Source organism: Heptranchias perlo, chromosome 28 (assembly GCF_035084215.1).
Source record: "Heptranchias perlo isolate sHepPer1 chromosome 28, sHepPer1.hap1, whole genome shotgun sequence".
Taxonomy (NCBI): Eukaryota; Metazoa; Chordata; class Chondrichthyes; order Hexanchiformes; family Hexanchidae; genus Heptranchias; species Heptranchias perlo.
Genome location: NC_090352.1, coordinates 17,442,559 through 17,462,993, shown reverse-complemented (window position 1 = coordinate 17,462,993; position 20,435 = coordinate 17,442,559). Strand labels below are relative to the sequence as shown.

At 43.2% G+C, this 20,435-nt stretch overlaps 1 protein-coding gene across 1 annotated transcript in view; it reads left to right on the top strand.

Moving 5' to 3' along the window:
- Positions 1 to 20,435, top strand: part of galnt17 (polypeptide N-acetylgalactosaminyltransferase 17) — a 305,543-nt gene extending 285,108 nt beyond the window's left edge. The window contains exons 10-11 of the mRNA XM_068008148.1: positions 15,066 to 15,233; positions 19,195 to 20,435. Of these exons, the coding sequence (XP_067864249.1) occupies positions 15,066 to 15,233; positions 19,195 to 19,338 (312 nt within the window). The 3' untranslated portion in view covers positions 19,339 to 20,435. The remainder of the gene's footprint in view (positions 1 to 15,065; positions 15,234 to 19,194) is intronic.

Sequence of the window (20,435 nt, the reverse complement as noted above, 5' to 3'; positions counted from 1 at the left end):
GTCTATGACTAAATCATTTATCTCTATGCAGAACATTGGGGCCTCGATTTTAACTCCAGGTGGGTTTTGGGCGAGTTGGAAACTCACCCACTGCTGCAGAAATGAGGCCCGTGCTATTTTAACTCCCTAGCCTCATTAACATGCTACAGATCCACTTTCCGCCCATTCTCGTATTCAGGGAGGCGGCGGGAGTCCGGGGCAGTGGAGGGAAGCTTTCATTATAGGGCCCGAAGGCTCCACAAGAAGAAGAAAAACACTTACACTTTTTGGCCTCTTCTGGGGCTGATCAATGTCCGACCTGGTTCAGCCTGGTGGAAAAGCCACAGCGGCTTCCCCACTCAGGCCTGGGTTAAAATTGCAGTTGAGTCCTGATGACATCATTAGGACCCGACATGCGTATCTAAAGAAGGACCCCGCCAGCCATGGGCGGGTGTCCTTGCCGCTTGCTACGGAGAGCAGGTTAAAATCGGGGACAGCAGGATCCTGGCAGCTTTCCGGTGGATAAGTAAGCTGGACGATTTTAACTGCCCACATCGCCTGGTTTTTGCCGGGCAGGTAGGGTTGAAATCTCCCCCTCGTACTCCAAACACTGATCACTAAGCCTGGCAGTCTGGGGAGTACCTATTTGCTACAAACCTTTGCCGCCTGTAATTCAACCGCCTCTTTATCTGTTTTTCCTGGGCCCTAATTTTCTCAAGCAATTTTTTATGCAGCATTTCAACAAATATTGACTGAAAGTCCATAGAAACAACAGCTGTCACATCCCTCAGATATACTTTCCATGAATGCACAGAAGCCAACTCAAGATCGTGCATCACACTTATCGTACTGCACCCTCCATATCAGACAATTGCTGGAGGGTCTGTAGCTAGAAGGACAATCCCCTACACATTTTCTGGCAATGTCCACATATCCAGCCATTCTGGATAGCAGTTCAGGAGACCATTAGGACCATGACCAGTCTTAGCCCACATTGAACAGGCTAGCTGCAAGCAAGGCATCGCCGGCCACTCTGTGGTGAAGTGCAAGCCCTCCCCACGATAAACGTATGACTGAAACACATGTGGGACTCATCCCAATTAGAACAAGTGATGTAAAGCCTCTGCCTGGAAATGGAGAAATATCGAACAGTCTGGGGCCCATTCCTGGAGGGTAATTCAGCACAAATTTCCAAGCCTAGTTTCGCAATCCACCCTATGGCCAACTGAGATGAGCACTAGTATACTGGGCCTTCTCCTACTCTCACCCCCATCCCCATCCGCATCCCAAGCCTAATTAATCCCTAGAAACAAAGACCAAGCAAGCTGCCTCAATCGCCTGTCCTGCATTGCTCCTAGTGCAAGCACACTTATGCCTAGATGTATCAATGCAACACTTCCCACATGCACTATATATAGTAGCTTCATGTCTGTGAATGTACACTTCAGCTAAACTAAAATAATAGAGTTTGTTATATTTTATAACTGCAGTTATGAGACTTTAAGGAAACAAGATAAATACATCAGAAGGACATTTAGATTAGCTAAATGTGTATCAGAAATGTCCACAATTATAAGTACAAGTTGACAAAAAAATTAAATCACCAAAGAATTCCTGTCACCCACCATACAGTTTCATTTTGTGATTTGCTGGGCAGGGTACAGGATAGACTTTGTGCTTCAAAAATGTTTGATTTTTGCCATTTCCTTGATTCGGAAAAGGATTTCTATATTTTTTCTTGATGGGAGACTTTAAGAGAGCAGATAATTTTCGTACTTATAGATTCATTCATACAAGGAAAGTGTCTAGAGTCCATGGTTCCATTGTGCTTTACAAGCTCTGATCCATGTGGTGGGACACCATGGAAAATAGTATAAGTCCTAGCACTATGGTGGCACTTGCACGCCATTTACCCAGATTCACTTCAGGGTCTTGATTGCATTTTTACCATCTTAAATATGTAAATTTTGAATTAAGAGGGTACAACTGTCATGAAAGACTAAACAGGTAGGGACTCTTTTCTCTCGAAAAGAGAAGACTGAGAGGTGACCTATTGAGGTCTATAATATTATGAAGGGGTGCGATAGGGTAGACGTAGAGAAGATGTTTCCATTTGTGGGGGAGTCCAAAACCAGGGGCCACAAATATAAGATAGTCACTAATAAATCCAATAAGGAATTCAGGAGAAACTTCTTCACTCAGAGAATGGTGAGAATGTGGAACTCGCTGCCACATGGAGTAGTTGAGGTAAATAGCATAGATGCATTTAAGGGGAAGGTAGATAAGCACATGAGGAAGAAAGGAATAGAAGGATATCACCAAATCCCTATGTAAAATGCAGTGATTTCTCGATTGATCTGAAAGAACTAAATAGAAACAAAGTATACATCTATTTGGTTAAATTTAAAGAAAATATATTACCTTCTGCTTTTGTAGAAATTTAATAACATTTCTCCGCATCAAATACAATCACCTGAGGGACTGTTGGAATTGACTGGTAACACAACGGAGCAGTCATTGTTTTTTTAATCTTGTTTCTGTTTCCCAGGAGGGACATCAAGTCTTATTCAGATCTCGGAACAAGATAAGAAATTTGCCATTTTACAAGAGCAATATAAAACAAACATAAGATAATTGGGAAGTGATGTCAAAGATGTCCTTGACAAGACAATTAGTTTTTATAGGCTTGAGGCTTCTGCTATCTCTTGTATTTTCCGAGTTTTCCTGCTCTTCATCCTTGTCAACTCATGTTATAGAAACTAAGGCCCAATTTTCCTCTGCCTAACTCCCCCTGTGCACCAGTTCCTTAGGGTTTAGAGAGAGAAAATAAGAGCAGAGACCTATAAAACCAGGGGAGTAATTTTAACCCCCAAGGATGGGTGGGTTGGGGGTGGATAGGAAGGTAAAAATCGTAAAAGTGTAAAACCTGACCCCAACTCACCTCCAACACCCCCCCTTCCAGTTTTAACGAAGGCGGGACAGGGCCTGTGCGATCAATCCGGGGGCCGGACACTAAAATCTTTTAAGAAGGCTGCGTGCCTCCATTTTAATAGTTTTTTTATTTTTAACTCCTGGGGTCAGGGATTTTCAGGGCTCGTGATTCTCGCGTAAGAGGAGGCGAGAGGGCCCGGATCAACTGGTAAGTGCCTTTATTGCACTGCTTGTAGGCCAGGAGGAGCAGGAGTGTTTCTTCCAGGCCCAACAAGCTTACCTCCATGATCCAAAACACGTGATCGGCTGACCCCCCCACCCATGTCCGCCCTCCCGATTTCTCCGACCCCTGATGTCTCCGACCCCCGATGGTCGACCCCCTCCCCCCCCACAAGATGTCCAACCCTACCCCCCACCCCCCCGATGACCGACCCCCCTCCCCGATGTCCGGCCCCAGCCTCCCTGATATCCGACTTACCAGGCATCCGCTCCCTGGCTGCTTTCCCATCTGACAGGCAGTCAGCCTGGCAATCTGGCCGGCTGTCAGGCGGGAAATCTGCTTCAAAAATTTTAAAGAGGCTCTGACCTCAAAATCCGCAGGACTTCCAGGAAACCCATACTTCCGGGTTTCCTGTCCAGAAACCCTCCTCCCTCCAACCTCTCCATGGCGCGGAGTAAAAATCCAGGCACAGGTCTCTGTGGAGAGGAAGATGCTGGGCTATAAGAAAGAAAGAAAGAACGACTTGCATTTATATATTGCCTTTCACATAATCGAGACTTCCCAAAGTGCTTTTACAGCCAATGAAGTACATTTGAAGTGTAGTCACTGTCGTAATGTAGAGAAACACGGCAGCCAAATTGTGTACAGCAAGATCCCACAAACAGCAATGTGATAATGACCCATAATCTGTTTTAGTGATGTTGCTTGAGGATAAATATTGGCCAGGACATGGGGGAAACTCCCCACCCTTCCACGAAGTTGTGCCATGAGATTACATTCACCTGTGATCACAGACAGGATCTCGGTCTAACGTCTCATCCAAAAGACGGCACCTCCCTCAGTACTAGACTGGAGCGTCAGCCTAGCTTATGTGATCAAGTCCCTAGAGTGGGATTTGAACCCACAACCTTCTGACTCAGAGGCAAAATCATTCCCACTGACACCGTAAAGAAGAGAGCAGGATAGTGGGATTAGTTTTGGACTGCTCTAGCAAAGAGCAAAGGCTGACAGGATGAGCTAAATGCCTCCTTCTGTGCTATGCCCTTCAGTGGTTGGTGCTTGGCCCGCATTTCCTGGGGCATCACCAATGTGGGCACCCACCTGAAGCAGGCTGGAGCACTTAAATCAAATGTAAATGGAGGAATATCATAATACCTCTGGCAAAATGTTCCTGGGAATCAGCCAGGCAGATGCCTGTTCCGAAGAACATACAAACACAATGAGTGTTAAGAAGTTGCAAGACTGTCCCTTCAGATCAGAGGATCAGCAAATGTGCAGCTAGCAACACCCTCCCAAAGCAGGTAACTTTCTTTGTAATGTTTGGGTGTAGCAGGGCTGCTGTTTCTGACAATAGACAACAGGCATACATTTGGTCTGGAGTTTGTGCTGCTGCAGACCTCATCCAACATTTACTCTGAGTATCAGCAATTATTTTCATGTAGTTTATATATGTGTGAGGATTTGTGGAACAAAAAGCCCATTTAAAGACCAATTATGTATTTTTGTTCTGAAGAAACGTTTCAGGACTTCAGCTTTAAAGTAGCCATTCCCATGATTGGCAGTTAATCAACTCATGCTTTGGTTGCTTGGGGCTACTGTGAATTTGATCCCTGTTATACATGTTAGCTATCAAAACTATCACAGAATGAACTTATCGGCTTTCTAGATAGAGTATCTTTATGAATGCACAAGGCAACTGATTTAGCTCTTGGATCAAGTATTCTAGAAGTGGCTGCCACATAGCTATGCAGAATGGGACACGTGTATTTAATAATGATGCTTATCCCTTCAAGTTCCAGCTTTCTAAGGCCAAATCAAGCCATTCGGTTTTCTCAATAATTTAAGAGTTGAAACATATTTTGAAGTAATGGTTTTGATTCTCTGGAACGGTATGAATCCAACTGTTGGCTCCTTGTCATTAACCCAGCATCAATATATGTACTGGAATGATACAACCCTTATGATTTGCTCGCTGGCAGATGTGCCGGGACATTGCAGAAATTTCTTTCATGGGTGATGGAACACTTAATCAACTTGTTGTATCTCAATTACAGTTAAAGCAGCCAGGCAGAAACAGCAATCAGAATCATCCCATCATTAATGCCAGGGGGATAGCAAAATGATTACAACTTAGCTGAGACTCTCATGAGCCTTTCAACAGCTTGATTAGAAAAGGAAGTAGTACATTCTTCTGAGTGAGACTACAGGACTGTACATAATCTGGACACATTCGAAGATCTCATTACTAAAGAAAAACTGTAGCTGCTATATGACTCCAGTGCACTTCACTTACAAGGTGTCAGCCTGGGCTCAGTTGGTAGAACGCTCGCCTATTAATTGTATTCATATGATTTACATCAATTAGTGTTAATTGTATTCAGGTGGTGCGTATCAATAGGGGACTCTCTTCTACCCATTTATATGAGAGCTTATCTAGGGGGTGCACAGTGGGTAATGTGGATCCCTGTGAATAAAGGATGGGAAGCAACTGAAGACCAGGCTCTAGTATTCTATTCTTCATCAACTGGCTATCCAATTCCTCTTCCCGCTCCCTGTCCCTGTTCTTACTCTACTGGCAGCAGTTTAGGAGCAAACTCCATTTTACAGCAATCTCACCCTCCACTCTGCTCTTATTTATCTTTTCTAACCTTTCATAATCTTGATTACATCTATTAGATCCTCTGCTAACTTTCTCTGTCCCAGTGAAAAACCCGCACATTTATGAGCTTTTCTTCATTACTACAATCTCTCACTCCTGGTATCATTCGAGTGAATATTCATTGTATTCACTGTCTGCCCTCTCAGGTGGATGTAAAAGATCCCATGGCACTATTTGGATAGAGTAAGGGACTTCTCCCTGGCCAATATTTATCCCTCAACCATAAAAATACATAGAATTTACAGCACAGAAACAGGCCATTCAGCCCAACTGGTCTGTGCTGGTATTTATGCTCCACATGAACCTCCTCCCACCCTACTTTATCTAACCGTATCTGCATATCCTTCTATTCCTTTCTCCCTCTTGTACTTATCTAGCTTCCCCTTAAAGGCATCTATGCTATTCGCCTCAACCACACTGTGTGGTAGCAAGTTCCACATTCTAACCACTCTCTAGGTAAAGATGTTTCTCCTGAATTCTTTATTGGATTTATTAGTGACTATCTTATAATTATAGCTCCTAGTTTTGGACTCCCCCCACAAGAGGAAACATCTTCTCTACATCTACCCTATCAAAACCCTTCAGAATTTTAAAGACCTCTATTAGGTCACCCTTCAGCTTCTCTTTTCTAGAGAAAAGAGCCCCAGCCTATTCAGTCTTTCCTGATAGTTATAACCTCTCAGTTCTGGTATCATCCTTGTAAATCTTCTTTGCACCTTCTCCAGTGCCTCTATATCCTTTTTGTAACATGGTGAGCAGAACTGCACGTAAGTACTCTAAGTGTGGTCTAACCAAGGTTCTATACATGTTTAACATAACTTCCCTGCTTTTCAATTCTATTCCCAGTACTTTCTTTGCATTATTTATGGCCTTGTTAACACGTATTGCTACTTTTAATGATTTGTGTATCTGTACCCCGAGATCCCTTTGCTCCTCTACCCCATTTAGAATCTTATTATCCAAGCAGTATGTGGCCTCCTTATTCCTCCTGCCGAAATGCACCACCTCACACTTATCTATATTAAAATTCATTTGCCATTTACACGCCTGTTCTGCAAGTTTATTAAAGTCTTCTTGTATTTTGTCGCATCACTTAAACAGATTATCATGTCATTGCTATGTGTGGGAGCTTGCTGTGTGCAAGTTCTCGTTAGTAGTGAGCTGCTAGGCAGTTAATAGAGAGTTGCCATACAATTAATAAGGAGCTGCAGTGTAGTACTACTTAACTACATTACAACATTACAACGTTAACTACATCACACAATGACTACATTTCAAAAGTGCTTCATTGGCTGTAAAGCACTTTGGGACATCCTGAGGTCATGAAAGACATTATAAAAATGCAAGTTCTTTCATTTCTCATATGCTATGTGATAGCACTTCCTTCTGGTGCTGCACCACATCTAGAATAAATGTGGAACTCCGACATCAGCTATATTTGCAGATCCCTTTTTCTCTCAATTCATTGAGTCTTTTGAAAATGTGCAAAGATAGCTGGCATGGAGAAATTCACCACACCATATATTGCAGCATAGAATTACATTCCACCATATAGCGCACAGCAACTCCAGGGGAATCTGGAGGGGAGCGCCCTTCCCACCCACCCACGCACCTTAAAAGCGGTTCTAGGTACAGTTGTGGGTCCTCGCAGAAGCATCAAACTAATGCTATTGGTGATCTTAGGCTCCAGTCTCCTCGAGTTGGTTTTGTTGGGGGAATCGTCTGGGCAGGACTAGATCCAGGGCTTCCACCACGTCACAGCAGCTCCGTAGCCCGCCCCATGCAGGTGGTGAAACATGCCGAGGAATTGCCCAATTGCCCATGTGGCATGGCAGACCAAGGGCACATGGCAGGAGGAGGCAGGGATAAGGAAGTTGTCTGTCATGGCGATTCACCTTCCAGGCCACCCAGCCGCTCCACTCAAAGGATTCACGAAGAGCCAGAGGGTGAGCAGTTGCAGGCAGCTACCACAGCGGCACAAGTGGCCCCTATAATTGCAGGGATATCTTTTGACCCAAGTGAAGAAGATAACAAGCCACTCCCATCCCAGGAAACGCACAAGGAAATCCAGCAGCCAGCCACCTCATTGCCCTCTCCCACTACAGTAGCGCCTAGAGGAAGCACCAGGATAATGATCAACAGGCTCTCACTGTACATTGTCACCAAGTGAAAGCAGCAGGAGAAGGAGCATTTTTCCTATTATTTTTATTTTTCATCAATAAATTTGTCACATTTACACTTTGAGAGAGTCCCTTTGTGTTATTAGACCCTTCTATATGTGCATTTAAGTGGAGGTGCATTCATAGTCGGTGAGGTATAGCATGAGGTTATGTGGGCTTGGTGTGCCAGTCATGGGGAGCTTGGTGCAGGAATTCTTGTGCTGGGAGGCTTCTAATTTTTCAGAAAGATAAGTAACTGTTGGTGGATTGGCCGGGATCCTAGGGGGCACGGGGTCATAACATAAAACTGCTCCGATTAAGCAACAAATTCAGAGAGGCCACCGGATAGTTACTGTGAGAAATGGGAAAAAGTGTCATGCTAGTGCTGTAGGGAAGATAGTGGGATCACGCTACTGTGGAAGAGTAGAGGGAGATTTATCTACATGTAGCCATGCTCTACCTGACCTGGGAATGCTTGATGAGGACACTGGGTGCTCAAAATGAGAACGTGTTCTGTTCATCAGTAAACGAAAGAAAGGACTTGCATTTACATAGTGCCTTTCACGACCTCAGGACGTCCCAAAGCACTTTACAGCCAATGAAGTACTTTTGAAGTTTAGTCACTGTAGTAATGTAGGAAATGCGGCAGCCAATTTGCGCACAACAAGGTCCCACAAACAGCGATGAGATAATGAACAGAGGAGCTGCCGAATCCTGAGGTAGGTACAGAGACGCTCAGCCTTCCTAAAACTACTAGCCCCAATGAGGCTTGCTCCATGGAGCAGCACAAACCTCCTGCTCCCTGGTGCAGACCCATTGGAAAACATGGGGAAGAGCAAATCCAGAACAAGTCCCCTGCCCTTGGCTTTCTGTATCCACCATGTGGCCAAACAGGCACACAGGAGCATCATTTCAGCTTTTAAGATTGGCATTTAATGCAATGTAACAGGATGTCTTTCTGCAGTAAATGTAATAGAAACCTAACATCTCTTCATTATACTTCAGCCTTTTCTTCCTTGCACGCAAGTTGTAAGTCGAGGGTAATTCATAAAAAAGATCTTATGAGAAGCTGGCTTCAGCTATCAGTTTCGAGCCTTTGAGAACATGTGAGGCTGCAGGAGGTTTTAGTGGAGCTGGAGCTCATACTTATAAAAACTGATGATTCCCAGATGTAGAAATAAAAATAAATCAGTAGCCGCACACACTCAAAGCATTCAGCGACTGCATTCCACAACAAAATACTGTTCACTTAATGGGACTAGTTAACAATTAAATGGATTTGAGACAGGAAGTGCAATGGCATTAATAACCTGTGTAATTTATTTTCAAAAAGATGATCTCAATTCAATATCCAAGTGAAATACAAAATGGACCTGAGCAGTACCAACACTTCATTTCCACCAGTAATTTCACTTATATAAAGGAAGATGGTGGTGGTTGTTGGAGGCCAATAATCTCAGCCCCAGGGCATTGCTGCAGGAGTTCCTCAGGGCAGTGTCCTCGGCCCAACCATCTTCAGCTGCTTCATCAATGACCTTCCCTCCATCATAAGGTCAGAAATGGGGATGTTCGCTGATGATTGCACAGTGTTCAGTTCCATTCGCAACCCCTCAAATAATGAAGCAGTCCGAGCCCGCATGCAGCAAGACCTGGACAACATCCAGGCTTGGGCTTATAAGTGGCAAGTAACATTCGCGCCAGACAAGTGCCAGGCAATGACCATCTCCAACAAGAGAGTCTAACCACCTCCCCTTGACATTCAACGGCATTACCATCGCCGAATCCCCCACAATCAACATCTTGGGGGTCACCATTGACCAGAAACTTAACTGGACCAGCCATATAAATACTGTGGCTACAAGAGCAGGAGTGACTCACCTCCTGACTCCCCAAAGCCTTTCCACCATTTACAAGGCGCAAGTCAGGAGTGTGATGGAATATTCTCCACTTGCCTGGATGAGTGCAGCTCCAACAACACTTAAGAAGCTCAACACCATCCAGGACAAAGCAGCCCGCTTGATTGGCACCCCATCCACCACCATAAACATTCACTCCCTTCACCACCGGCGCACAGTGGCGCCAATGTGTACCATCCACAGGATGCACTGCAGCAACTCGCCAAGGCTTCTTCGACAGCACCTCCCAAACCCGCGACCTCTACTACCTAGAAGGACAAGAGCAGCAGGTACATGGGAACAACACCACCTGCACGTTCCCCTCCAAGTCACACACCATCCCGACTTGGAAAATATATCGCCATTCCTTCATCGTCGCTGGGTCAAAATCCTGGAACTCCCTTCCTAACAGCACTGTGGGAGAACCTTCACCACACGGACTGCAGCGGTTCAAGAAGGCGGCTCACCACCACCTTCTCAAGGGCAATAAATGCCGGCCTCACCAGCGATGCCCACGTCCCATGAACGAATAAAAAAAAATTATATATGAAGCTTTTTAATGGATTAATAATATAGCTGCTTAAGGCATTGCATTCCTGCTTTGCAAACATGCCCAACACAGTTGGGCCCTAGAAGTTTGATCTATCTTCTTTATAAATAGTTACGTGACTCCCCTGTGCCAATTCCCTCTCTAAACCTCTCAGCCTCTCTACCTCTCTCTCCTTCTTTAAGACGCTCCTTAAAACCTATCTGTCCTAATATCTCTTTATGTGGCTCGGTGTCAAATTTTGTTTGATAATCACTCCTGTGAAGCACCTTGGGACGTTATACTACGTTAAAAGTGCTATATAAATGTGAGTTGTTGTTGTTGTTGTTGTTGAATGTGCCTCCCAAGCTGGCATGAGTTTAACCAGTTTTTAGTGAGACCACAGGGTGAAGTGTCTGGTAATAGCGGAGAGATCTATCTCAGAGAGAGAATAACAGTCATTGCCTCTCTAGCTTCACCACGTGAACACTCTGTGCTGTATTGAGGAGGCGGCAGATACTGTCTCACTTTGAGGCTGTGTAGATGCCGTTTGTGAGGAGATAATTGTGGACCATCACTAGGAATATCAACCTATTAGAAAAGGATCTTTATTAGCTTCCCCAATGGCAAGATGGGGAAATGTAGCACTCTGTGCTGTACTAAGCCATTAGACTGGGAATGGCCTCGATTCAATCCCAGGCCTTTGCTGACTTAGTTCATCTCAGCCGGGGTATCATTTGGGGTGCTATAATTGATCTCTATGCCCCAGGGATGCAGAGGGGAAAATCAGCCAGGATTACTGCTCTAAATCATTATGTGCTGAATGGAAAGTATAGCTGTTTGGTGAGGACAGAGTCAGGTTTGGCTGTGATGCCCCTTCAGTAGAATAGCCTGTCCACATTCGCTATCTGGGTTTACACTTGAAGAATGGACACCTGTGAGTTGTGTTGGAGGGCTGCCAGCAGTGTTGGAACTGTACCCCAGCAACAGTGGAACATAGGAACATGGGAATAGGAGTCAGCCTGTCCCGCCATTCAATGAGATCATGGCTGATCTGTATCCTAACTCCATCCACCCATCTTTCTTGACCACAGGATGCCCCAAAGCCCTTTACAACCAATGAAGTTCTTTTCAAGTGTAATTCCTGTTGTAATGTAGGAAACAAAGGACACCATTCTGTCACTGCACAATTCACTGGTCAGACTGCATCTGGAGCACTGTGCCCAATTTTGCCCCGCCGCCCCCCCCCCCCCCCCTCCCCATACGGTGGCCTTGGAAAAGGTCCAGAGGAGAGCTTTAAGTATGAATCCTAGCTTAAAGAATCTCAGCTACTCAGAGAGGCTTAAGAACCTCAGTCTATTTACTTTAGAGCAGGGTAGACTTGGAGGCGACCTGAAAGAGGTCTATAAAATAATTAAAGGGCTGGATAGCTTCCCTATTGATAGATTATTCCAGTTTAATGGATTGGGGAGGACTAGGGGACATAAGTTTAAACTATGGAAGAGTAGGAATAGACTGGATGATAAGTGGGACTTCTTTTCCCAGAGATTAGTGAGTCTCTGGAATACATTGCCGGCTGGTGTGGTGGGTGCTGACTCTCTGTATACCTTCAAGAGGGAGCTGGACCGGTTTTTGATGGGCGGAAATCGCATCATATAGAAGATAAGTGTCTTTATAGATAACATTGGGTCCATGTGATCTCCTGGACTGGTTTCGATCAACTGAGGGAGTTGGAGAGGAATTTTCCACAGTATTTTTTCCCTCATTGGCCTTGGGTTTTTTCTCCTTTATTGCCTCTCTCAAGAGATTACATGACTGCTGCGGGGGCGTGAGGGTGGGGGGAGTAGGAAGGGTCTGGTCATGATGCTCCAACCATCATGAGTGTGGGGCAGGCTTAATGGACCGGCTGGTCTTTTCCTGCCCATCAATTTCATATGTTGTATTCATAATTGTATGTCAATTTCCATGTGTGTAAACATGGCAAGATCCCACAAACAGCAATGTGATAATGACCAGATAATCTGTTTTAGTGGTGTTGGTTGAGGGGTAAATATTGGTGTATACAGTTGAATGGGATATAGGGTAGAAATGTCACCTACCTGCAGTTTTGGGAATTGGATGACGAAGGAGAAAGCCTCCGAAAGCTTGTGATTTTCAAATAAAACTGTTGGACTATAACCTGGTGTTGTAAAATTCCTTACATTTGTCAACCCCAGTCCATCACCGGCATCTCCACATCATGCCTTTCTATTGAAGTCAATGGGAAGGAAAATCGGGTAGGGTGTATAACAGGCGGCCAGTCAACTACTGCCCATTTTGCGCCTCCCACCAAAGTTGAATTTCACCCCCGTAATATTCCTTGGAGTGCCTCTTGTGCAGATCTGTACCATTATAACATCAGTGTGAGCCTCTTTTACTGTGACGCCTGATATAAAATATATGCATTGGACGTGTTGGCTTATTTCTTACATTGCTACTATTCTTAAATGCCTCATAAACCCTTTACAGCAATTTTTTGTTGTAATACAATGTAACATGTTTTTGTATAACTCTCAAAAAATGCAGTGAACGTGAAAATCTGCTTACCCTATTTGGACATTTTAGAATTAATTGTGGATTTTATGTGTCTCAATGTGATGTACTTTTACAACACCAAATGTAACTTAATTATCAGGTAACCAGATACAGTTCTTGAGGTAAGGAATGCATTAGAATGAAACTTTGTACAGTGGGCAGAAATTTAAGATACCTCAGTGTAATGTGCTCCATTGCTGCCCTCTAATGCCAAATCATATACACTGCAGAGATCAGCTGATAATATTAAATCCTCAAAGTGATTGTGTGATAATGAAAGGTCAACTGAGTGCAGATTGTGCTGTTTCAGTGTTAAGCACTGTGGCAAAATGTTTTTTTTCTGTATTGGATTTTTAACTTGTGTTGTAAAATTAGAAATAACATGTAACAAGTTCGGTCCCAAGAGCACACAAAGTATCCTTGTCAGCAACAGCCAGCACAAGAGATCAGACAGTTGTGTGGGAGAAGATCAAGTCCTTTTAGAAGTTTAATTGATTAATCATCTCTAGGGGCTATTATTTACAATGCCAAACATATTACACTATTATCATGGGCCCTATTGTCCCATAGAAGTACACTTTGCTGTTTAAGATGTCTTTCAATTCAATTCATACAGCAATGGCATGCAACTGGCCAGATTTCTGGGAGCACCTTAGTCAAACATTATTGGATGGACTGTCATCCTGGGGGTAGACTTTGATTCAGTTATTTCTCAGTCACTTTGAAAAGAGGACAGGGCTCTTGATTGACTGGAGGCCTCTGTGGTGGACAGCTCGAGGGCAGAGACTTTCAATCTCACAGACTGATATCAGCAGTTCTCAGTAGGATAAAACAGTAGTCGGAGTATGTGTGAATTTCGCAGCCAGCAGACAATAAGCTATCTGTGTTTTAAAAGGCAGATAAAGCAAGGAAGTGGTCTTCTGATTTAGGGCCCTTGTTTAGAAAGGAAGTGAGACCGTTTTGTCGTTTTATGTATCAGGTAGTGTGGGGAAAAATATAGCTCACTGTATAAAACTTTGTACTTATTTCTATCTCATAAATAAAATTGTATTTTAGGTTCGTATTGGAATGCTTATCCAGTCCCACCATCTGTAAAGAGATTGCTTGGCGCACTGGTCTGTGCCGGTCTGAGCCCTGAGCCAAATTCTGCATTGAGCCTCATTTGAATGGAAGCAGCAACCAGCAAGTGCCAAACGATCGTCCCAGTACAACTTGATGGTCAGGGTCTGACAAACTTCTGCTGGCTGCGACGCCAGTAGGTCCTGGAGAGGCAAAGCCAAGAGATGCAAGCTCCACCTGTTTGTACCTGAATCCTGCATTGAGGATCGACAATCAGTGTAGGATCCTGACTTCCATTGTAAAAATGCTTCATGCTTGTCAGCAGGACGCTCACCCTTTAAGAGACCTGCATGAATATGGCATCAGTTGGGCCTTGAGTGTCAATAGGGCGGCTGAGGTGCACACCCAATTTTCAACGCCTGACCACCCATTTTTCAGGCATAAAACGGATGGCTGTGAATTACATTTCTCCCCCATAGGTTCTTTTGGCATAGATGAGCTACGTTGGATCAATGATCTTTGTCATCTATATCTATCTTGTGGTATTGTAATCTTATGAACCAGAAAGTAGGGACTAAAAGAGAATTTTATTTATCCTAAAAAACATATGGCCATTTTCTCCCTCTCTCCCCCAAATGCATTGACCCATTGCTAAAGTATCATTGAACAGGTGCTCGGCACTCTCCAACACCTTGTCTGGGTGACCATTCATGTGAGAACCTTGACAGTAGCATTGGCAGACCTTTCAACACAGGGGTATCACAACCGAGCTTGATCCTTTCCTCAACCAACATCTAAACATGTGCAATCGAAAGTTAGAACATGGCTAATTTTTCTCTCCCTTTCCTAGCAGCAAATGTTGAGGTCAGTTGTAGTGCTCCTACATGCTGGCCCTGCTGTGATCAGCTAACTCTACAGACCTTCCTGCTCTATTTAGCTCACTTAGCAGTGGGAGAGTTTTGTGGTTTAGGTATCTGTGCAAAATTAAATGTACTTTGCTAATAAACAATAGCAGCCTCCTTTTGCTACTGGAATAAGCAGTTATTACGCACTTCTTTTTCAGCTGGTGAGGTATACGAAAGAGAGATACCTGTATCTCGGATCCCTGGGGTCTACTGTTCTGCTGCCAGATACACGCTGCCTAGTGGACAACAAGAAAAGCCGATTTCCTCAGCTTCTAGATTGTGAAAAAGTGAAAAATGTTTACCAGAAGTCCTGGCGCTTTGTGCAGGTTAGTGGTTAGCTTGAATCACCCCCTGCATTGAGCATTTCTCCCTCAATTACTGAAGCATTGCAAAAATATGAACTTCAGAACCAGTCTCAGCATCTATGTTCCTCCAGAAGAGGAGTTAAAACTACATGGGCCAATTTTCTAAATGTGTGCTTCTGAATGTGGAATCGCACCTGGGATTGTGCATTGGGAAATCGTGGGCCCAATCCCACGATCATCTGTCCACATGTGGGCCGTACACCTGTGATTTCCTTGTGCGCTTCAAAGGTGCTCATTTAGAAAATTGGCTCTGTAGTCTCACCCATCAGAACCCCTTTGAACATTAACCAGTTAAAAAGAATTGATTCTGGTACACCTCTGGCTATTGCCCTGTTGCTTTTTAGGACCTACCCTGACTTTTCAATCTATTAAGACAGAGGGACGAGCAAACATAGCAAACCTAGAAAGAGAGGAAAATGTGAACTGTGTAGGCAGAAAAGTTATAGAAGCTAACTGTTGTGGTAGATAGCAGGGGCTGGTAGGTGACAATTCAAGTGCCGACACATGGGGAATTAGTGATAAAATAAATGAATACATCATTCTTAGGGACTGGGAAAAGGGATGCCTCTCAGTTTGAAATACCAATGCTAGAAGTCTTAGAAATAAGCTTTGAAACTTAGAGGTCCTTGCTGGATGTTACTCATTTCCTAAGGCTACAGTAGATATTTTCTTGGGTTCAACATCACAACTCACTTAAGTGGGCCTCAAGTCCTCTACAATCTAGAGCGCATCTTCACTGCCCAATATTTAGTTAAATAGTGTGACCCAGGAATCCTAACAATAGGTACAAAAGATAATTTAAAAGGCAAATGGAATGTTGGCCTTTATCACAAGAGGGCTGGAATACAAAGGGGTGGAAGTTATGTCACAGCAGTACAGAGCTCTGGTTATACTCCATCTGGAATACTGCATTCAGTTCTGGGCAGATACAGATCAGCCGTGATCTAATTAAATGGCGGAACAAGCTCGAGGAGCTGAATGGCCTACACCTGTTCCTATGTTCCTATAGACCCCTAGGAACAAATTACCATTCTTCTTTTCTTGGTAACTCATTCCACAGTTCCCAGACTCAGTAATATAAATCCCTGGTTCTGTAATATGAATCCCTCAGTGGCCTTGCCCCTCTCTATCTCTGTAACCTCTTCCAGCCTTACAACCCTCCGAGATCTCTGCTCTTCTCCAATTCTGGCCTCTTGCACATCCCCGATTTTCATCGCTGCACCATTGGCGGCCGTGCCTTCAGCTGCCAAGGCCCTAAGCTCTGGAATTCCCTTCCTAAATCTTTCTGCTTCTCTATCTCTCTCTCCTTTAAGACACTTCTTAAAACCTACCTCTTTGACCAAGCATTTGGTCACCTGTCCTAATAACTCCTCATCTCCGCTGTGAAGTGCCTTGGGAGATTTTACTACATTAAAGGCGCTATACAAATGCAAGTTGTTATTGCTGTTGCATGTATTGGATACTATGATCTCTCACATTTGCAGCCACAAGTGTCTTTTCGAAAGGTAGACTGAAAAGCATTCCAGTGAGATGAAACCAATTGTAAACCAACAAACGGATTTATTTTACATGAAAAGCATGAATGAACAGAATGAAGTTTTCTAGTGAAGTACATCTACTTCCTACCTCTCCTTGTGACCTGTAAAAACAATAAAATATGCGGCGTTGTCACTTTCTAGGCAGAACCCACTTACAAACTAGCTGTCACTGGACTACCTGATCTGTAACTTTGTTACAGGTCAACCATGTTTATATCTAGGCCTGTAGTCTCTCAATTTCCCTGACTGACCAGAGAGTGAGCTCTCTCTATGGCTCTGTCCAACTCAGTCTACCCTCTCCAGAGAGAGAGAGAGCGAGAGAGAAAAAGAGAGAGAGGAGAGCTATCCTCTGACCCCTCCCTCAATTCTATGTCATAAGGATTGGCCTGTCCAGTTGCCAAACAAAACTAGCACCTTGACTGAAACATGCCCCCAATGATGTGGAAGCTCACAGCATTTGCATTGTCTGTACAGCTAATTACCCTCCCCACCCAGTCAGACGTAGTGAACGACACCCCATTTTACCATCAGGGTGCAAGCTGCTCTGGAATGTGCTCAATGAGTCCCTATTGTCTCAATACTGACACAATATGCAAAAGTATGATGGTTATAACAATTGGTACTCCACCCAGGACCCAAACAATATTCCGAATGGCTCGTCTATCTAAAAGAGTTAACTCATTGTAAGCTGAATCTAACTCCATAACATAAATTAAACCAAAATCCCCTTCTAGGTGAAATAGGTAAAAATCCTCAAATGTTACACCGGAGAAAGTTGCTGCATCATAGATATCACATGGACTCGGTTCAACAATGACACAGGTTGAGCAACAAAACTGATTCCTACATTGAGGCATCTGAGCTATGAGGTGAGGTTGAGGAACCTGAGACTGTTTACTGTGGAGAAAAGAAAGCTTGGGAACAATGTTATTCAAGTTTTCAAAATCCTAATATGCCTGAGATCGCCACAAACTCTAGAACCAGGGCACACGGCCCGAGCTTAAAGGGAAGGTACACAGACAGTTTTGATTTAACTACTTTACACAGAAGGTAATGAATATGTGGAATGGTCTGCCCAAGAAAGTAGTGGAGACAGATTGTGTGGAAAAATTTAAGGGAGAATTGGATAGATATTGGAAGAAGTGGGAAAATGAGGGATATTTGTTTTTGGGAGTAGCCAAGCGGACTGCAGAGCATTTTTCCTATGTTCCTACGTTACCCCTTAATTTTTGGAACCCAGTCACCTACTTTACTTCAAAGTCAATTTTATTCTAGATATAAAACATTTTTAAGGTTACTCATAGAATATTTTTTTAAAGTTGTACGTTTAATGATTTCCTCTCCTGGCAACTTTTATTGAAAAGGTAACCATGGGAACTGATTGATAGTGTTAGAACACTAATGATTTCACCTCCGAAACTGAGGGGGGTGGTGGAATTGAATACAGCCTAGTATGTTAGTTGCAGTTCACGAAATATAGGAATTGTCAAGGTCTCGCCAGAAAAAAATGAACCATTCTGACTCCTTGGCTCTGCTCAGGTGCTACATTAATATTCTCACTTGGATGCTGCATCAGAATTCCTTTGAATGTTGTCAGTGCTGTTGACAGAATGAAAGTCCATCCTCCCCGGACCTAAGTAAAATGAGTTTTGCCAATCTCAATCTATGTTATAAAAAGCATAGAATCATAGAATGGTTACAGCACAGAAGGAGGCCATTCGGCCCATCAAGTCCATGCCAGTTAGTTCCATTACCCCGCTCTTTCCCCGTAGCCCTGCAGATTTTTTCTCTTCAAGTGCTTATCCAATTCCTTTTTGAAAGCCATGATTGAATTTGCTTCCACCGCCCTTTCAGGCAGCACATTCCAAATCATACCTACTCGCTGCATAAAAAAGCTTTTCCTCATGTCGCCTTTGGTTCTTTTGCCAATCATCTTAAATTTTTGTCCTCTGGTTCTCGACCCTTCTGCCAATGGGAACAGTTTCTCTTTATTTACTTTATCTAAACCCTTCATGATTTTGAACACTTCTATCAAATCTCCTCTCAATATTCTCTGCTCTAAGGAGACCAACCCAGCTTCTCCAGTCTATCCACACAACTGAAGTCCCTTATCCCTGGAACCATTCTAGTCAATCTTTTCTGCACCCTCTCTAAGACCTTCACATCCTTCCTAAAGTGCAACACAATCCCACAGTATAAAAAGAAGTTTATAAGGACAGAAATGGTGAGAAATGAATGAACTCAAAACTTTTTCAGTGAGGGGGAGAGCCACTCCTGAGGTTGGGGTCAGTTGAGTAAATATTTTTATTAATAATAAAAAAGATAATTTCAGGTTTAATGCAAATGTCAACATTAACAGTTGAGCTTATCTTGTGTCTCCTCAGAATGGATCAATCCTTAACTTGGAGACTGGCCGTTGCTTGGAGGTGGAAAATGGCAAAAAAACTGACTTTGGGATGGAGCTGGTTTTGCAGCACTGTTCAGGACAAAAATGGACAATTAAAAATGTCTTGAAACAAGCAATCTAGTGCTGGGCCAGCACGATCCAAAGGAAGCTGGATTTCTTTGTACTGCAATAGACTAGAAACTTTAAAACATTACTCTGATAAGCTTGGACATGGAAGCAGTCTCAAGTCTCCAACATCATTCGGGTGATAAACGCAAATCCAAACTGGATTATGTCTTCAGGCCAGGGTTTTTATTTTATTTTTATTTTGAGATTTAAAAAAATGAATACAATTTTATTGAATGTTATATATTATCAAATGAAAAAAGGTTGTTGGGAAATATCTCTTAAATAAATTAAATGATCTTCTGTGTTTAAAAATTGAATAGTACACACTGTAAAGTGCTTTGGTCAAAGCTAACCATTGTTATGTGGAGCTAAATGAAATGAGTACTACTATTACCTCTCGACAATCATTTGTTGTATTTTGTTTCATTTTGGGTTCCATATTATCACTTGACCTTATGAAAGTTGTATGATCTGAGCTTGGACATTGTCAATCCCGGTGTGCATGAGTTTATAAGTGCTAAACTGTCTTTACATTTAGCGCTACTTAGTCATCAAGTACTAGTACTAATATACATCAACTAGAAATGCCATAAGGTATATTGAATGGAAATACTGCATTGATGCAGTATAGGGTGATCTGCAATTGGCGTTAAGAGACTTTGTTGGGTCAATGCAGGGGTGAAGAGTTCTGCGCTGTATCTAGCTGTGTTATACCTGCTCTCCAAGTTCTCACCGTTTTACAGCACCACTGTTGCTCACCATGATAAGCACATATGGATAAAAAAACACAAATGATGAAAACTTGTCAAACATCATCATTGAATAACATGGACCCTCTTACTACCAGAGTTATTTTGCAAAGGAAAAAAAGGGTAAGAATGGAACAAAAAAACAGAATTGAATGAAGTGGAACTCTGTATGTCATAGACCAAAAGGGACAGAAACATTGCATACAATAGGATTGACTATGTCAGCAGCAAACTGGGACTTGGTACAAATTTCCAAATAGCATTGTCAGGAATTTGCTTGTATCAATATTACATTTACTGTCCGTGTGTGTTGTTGTAAAAGTGAAATAAAGATGTGGCAGAGCCACTAAAAGGTAAAAAA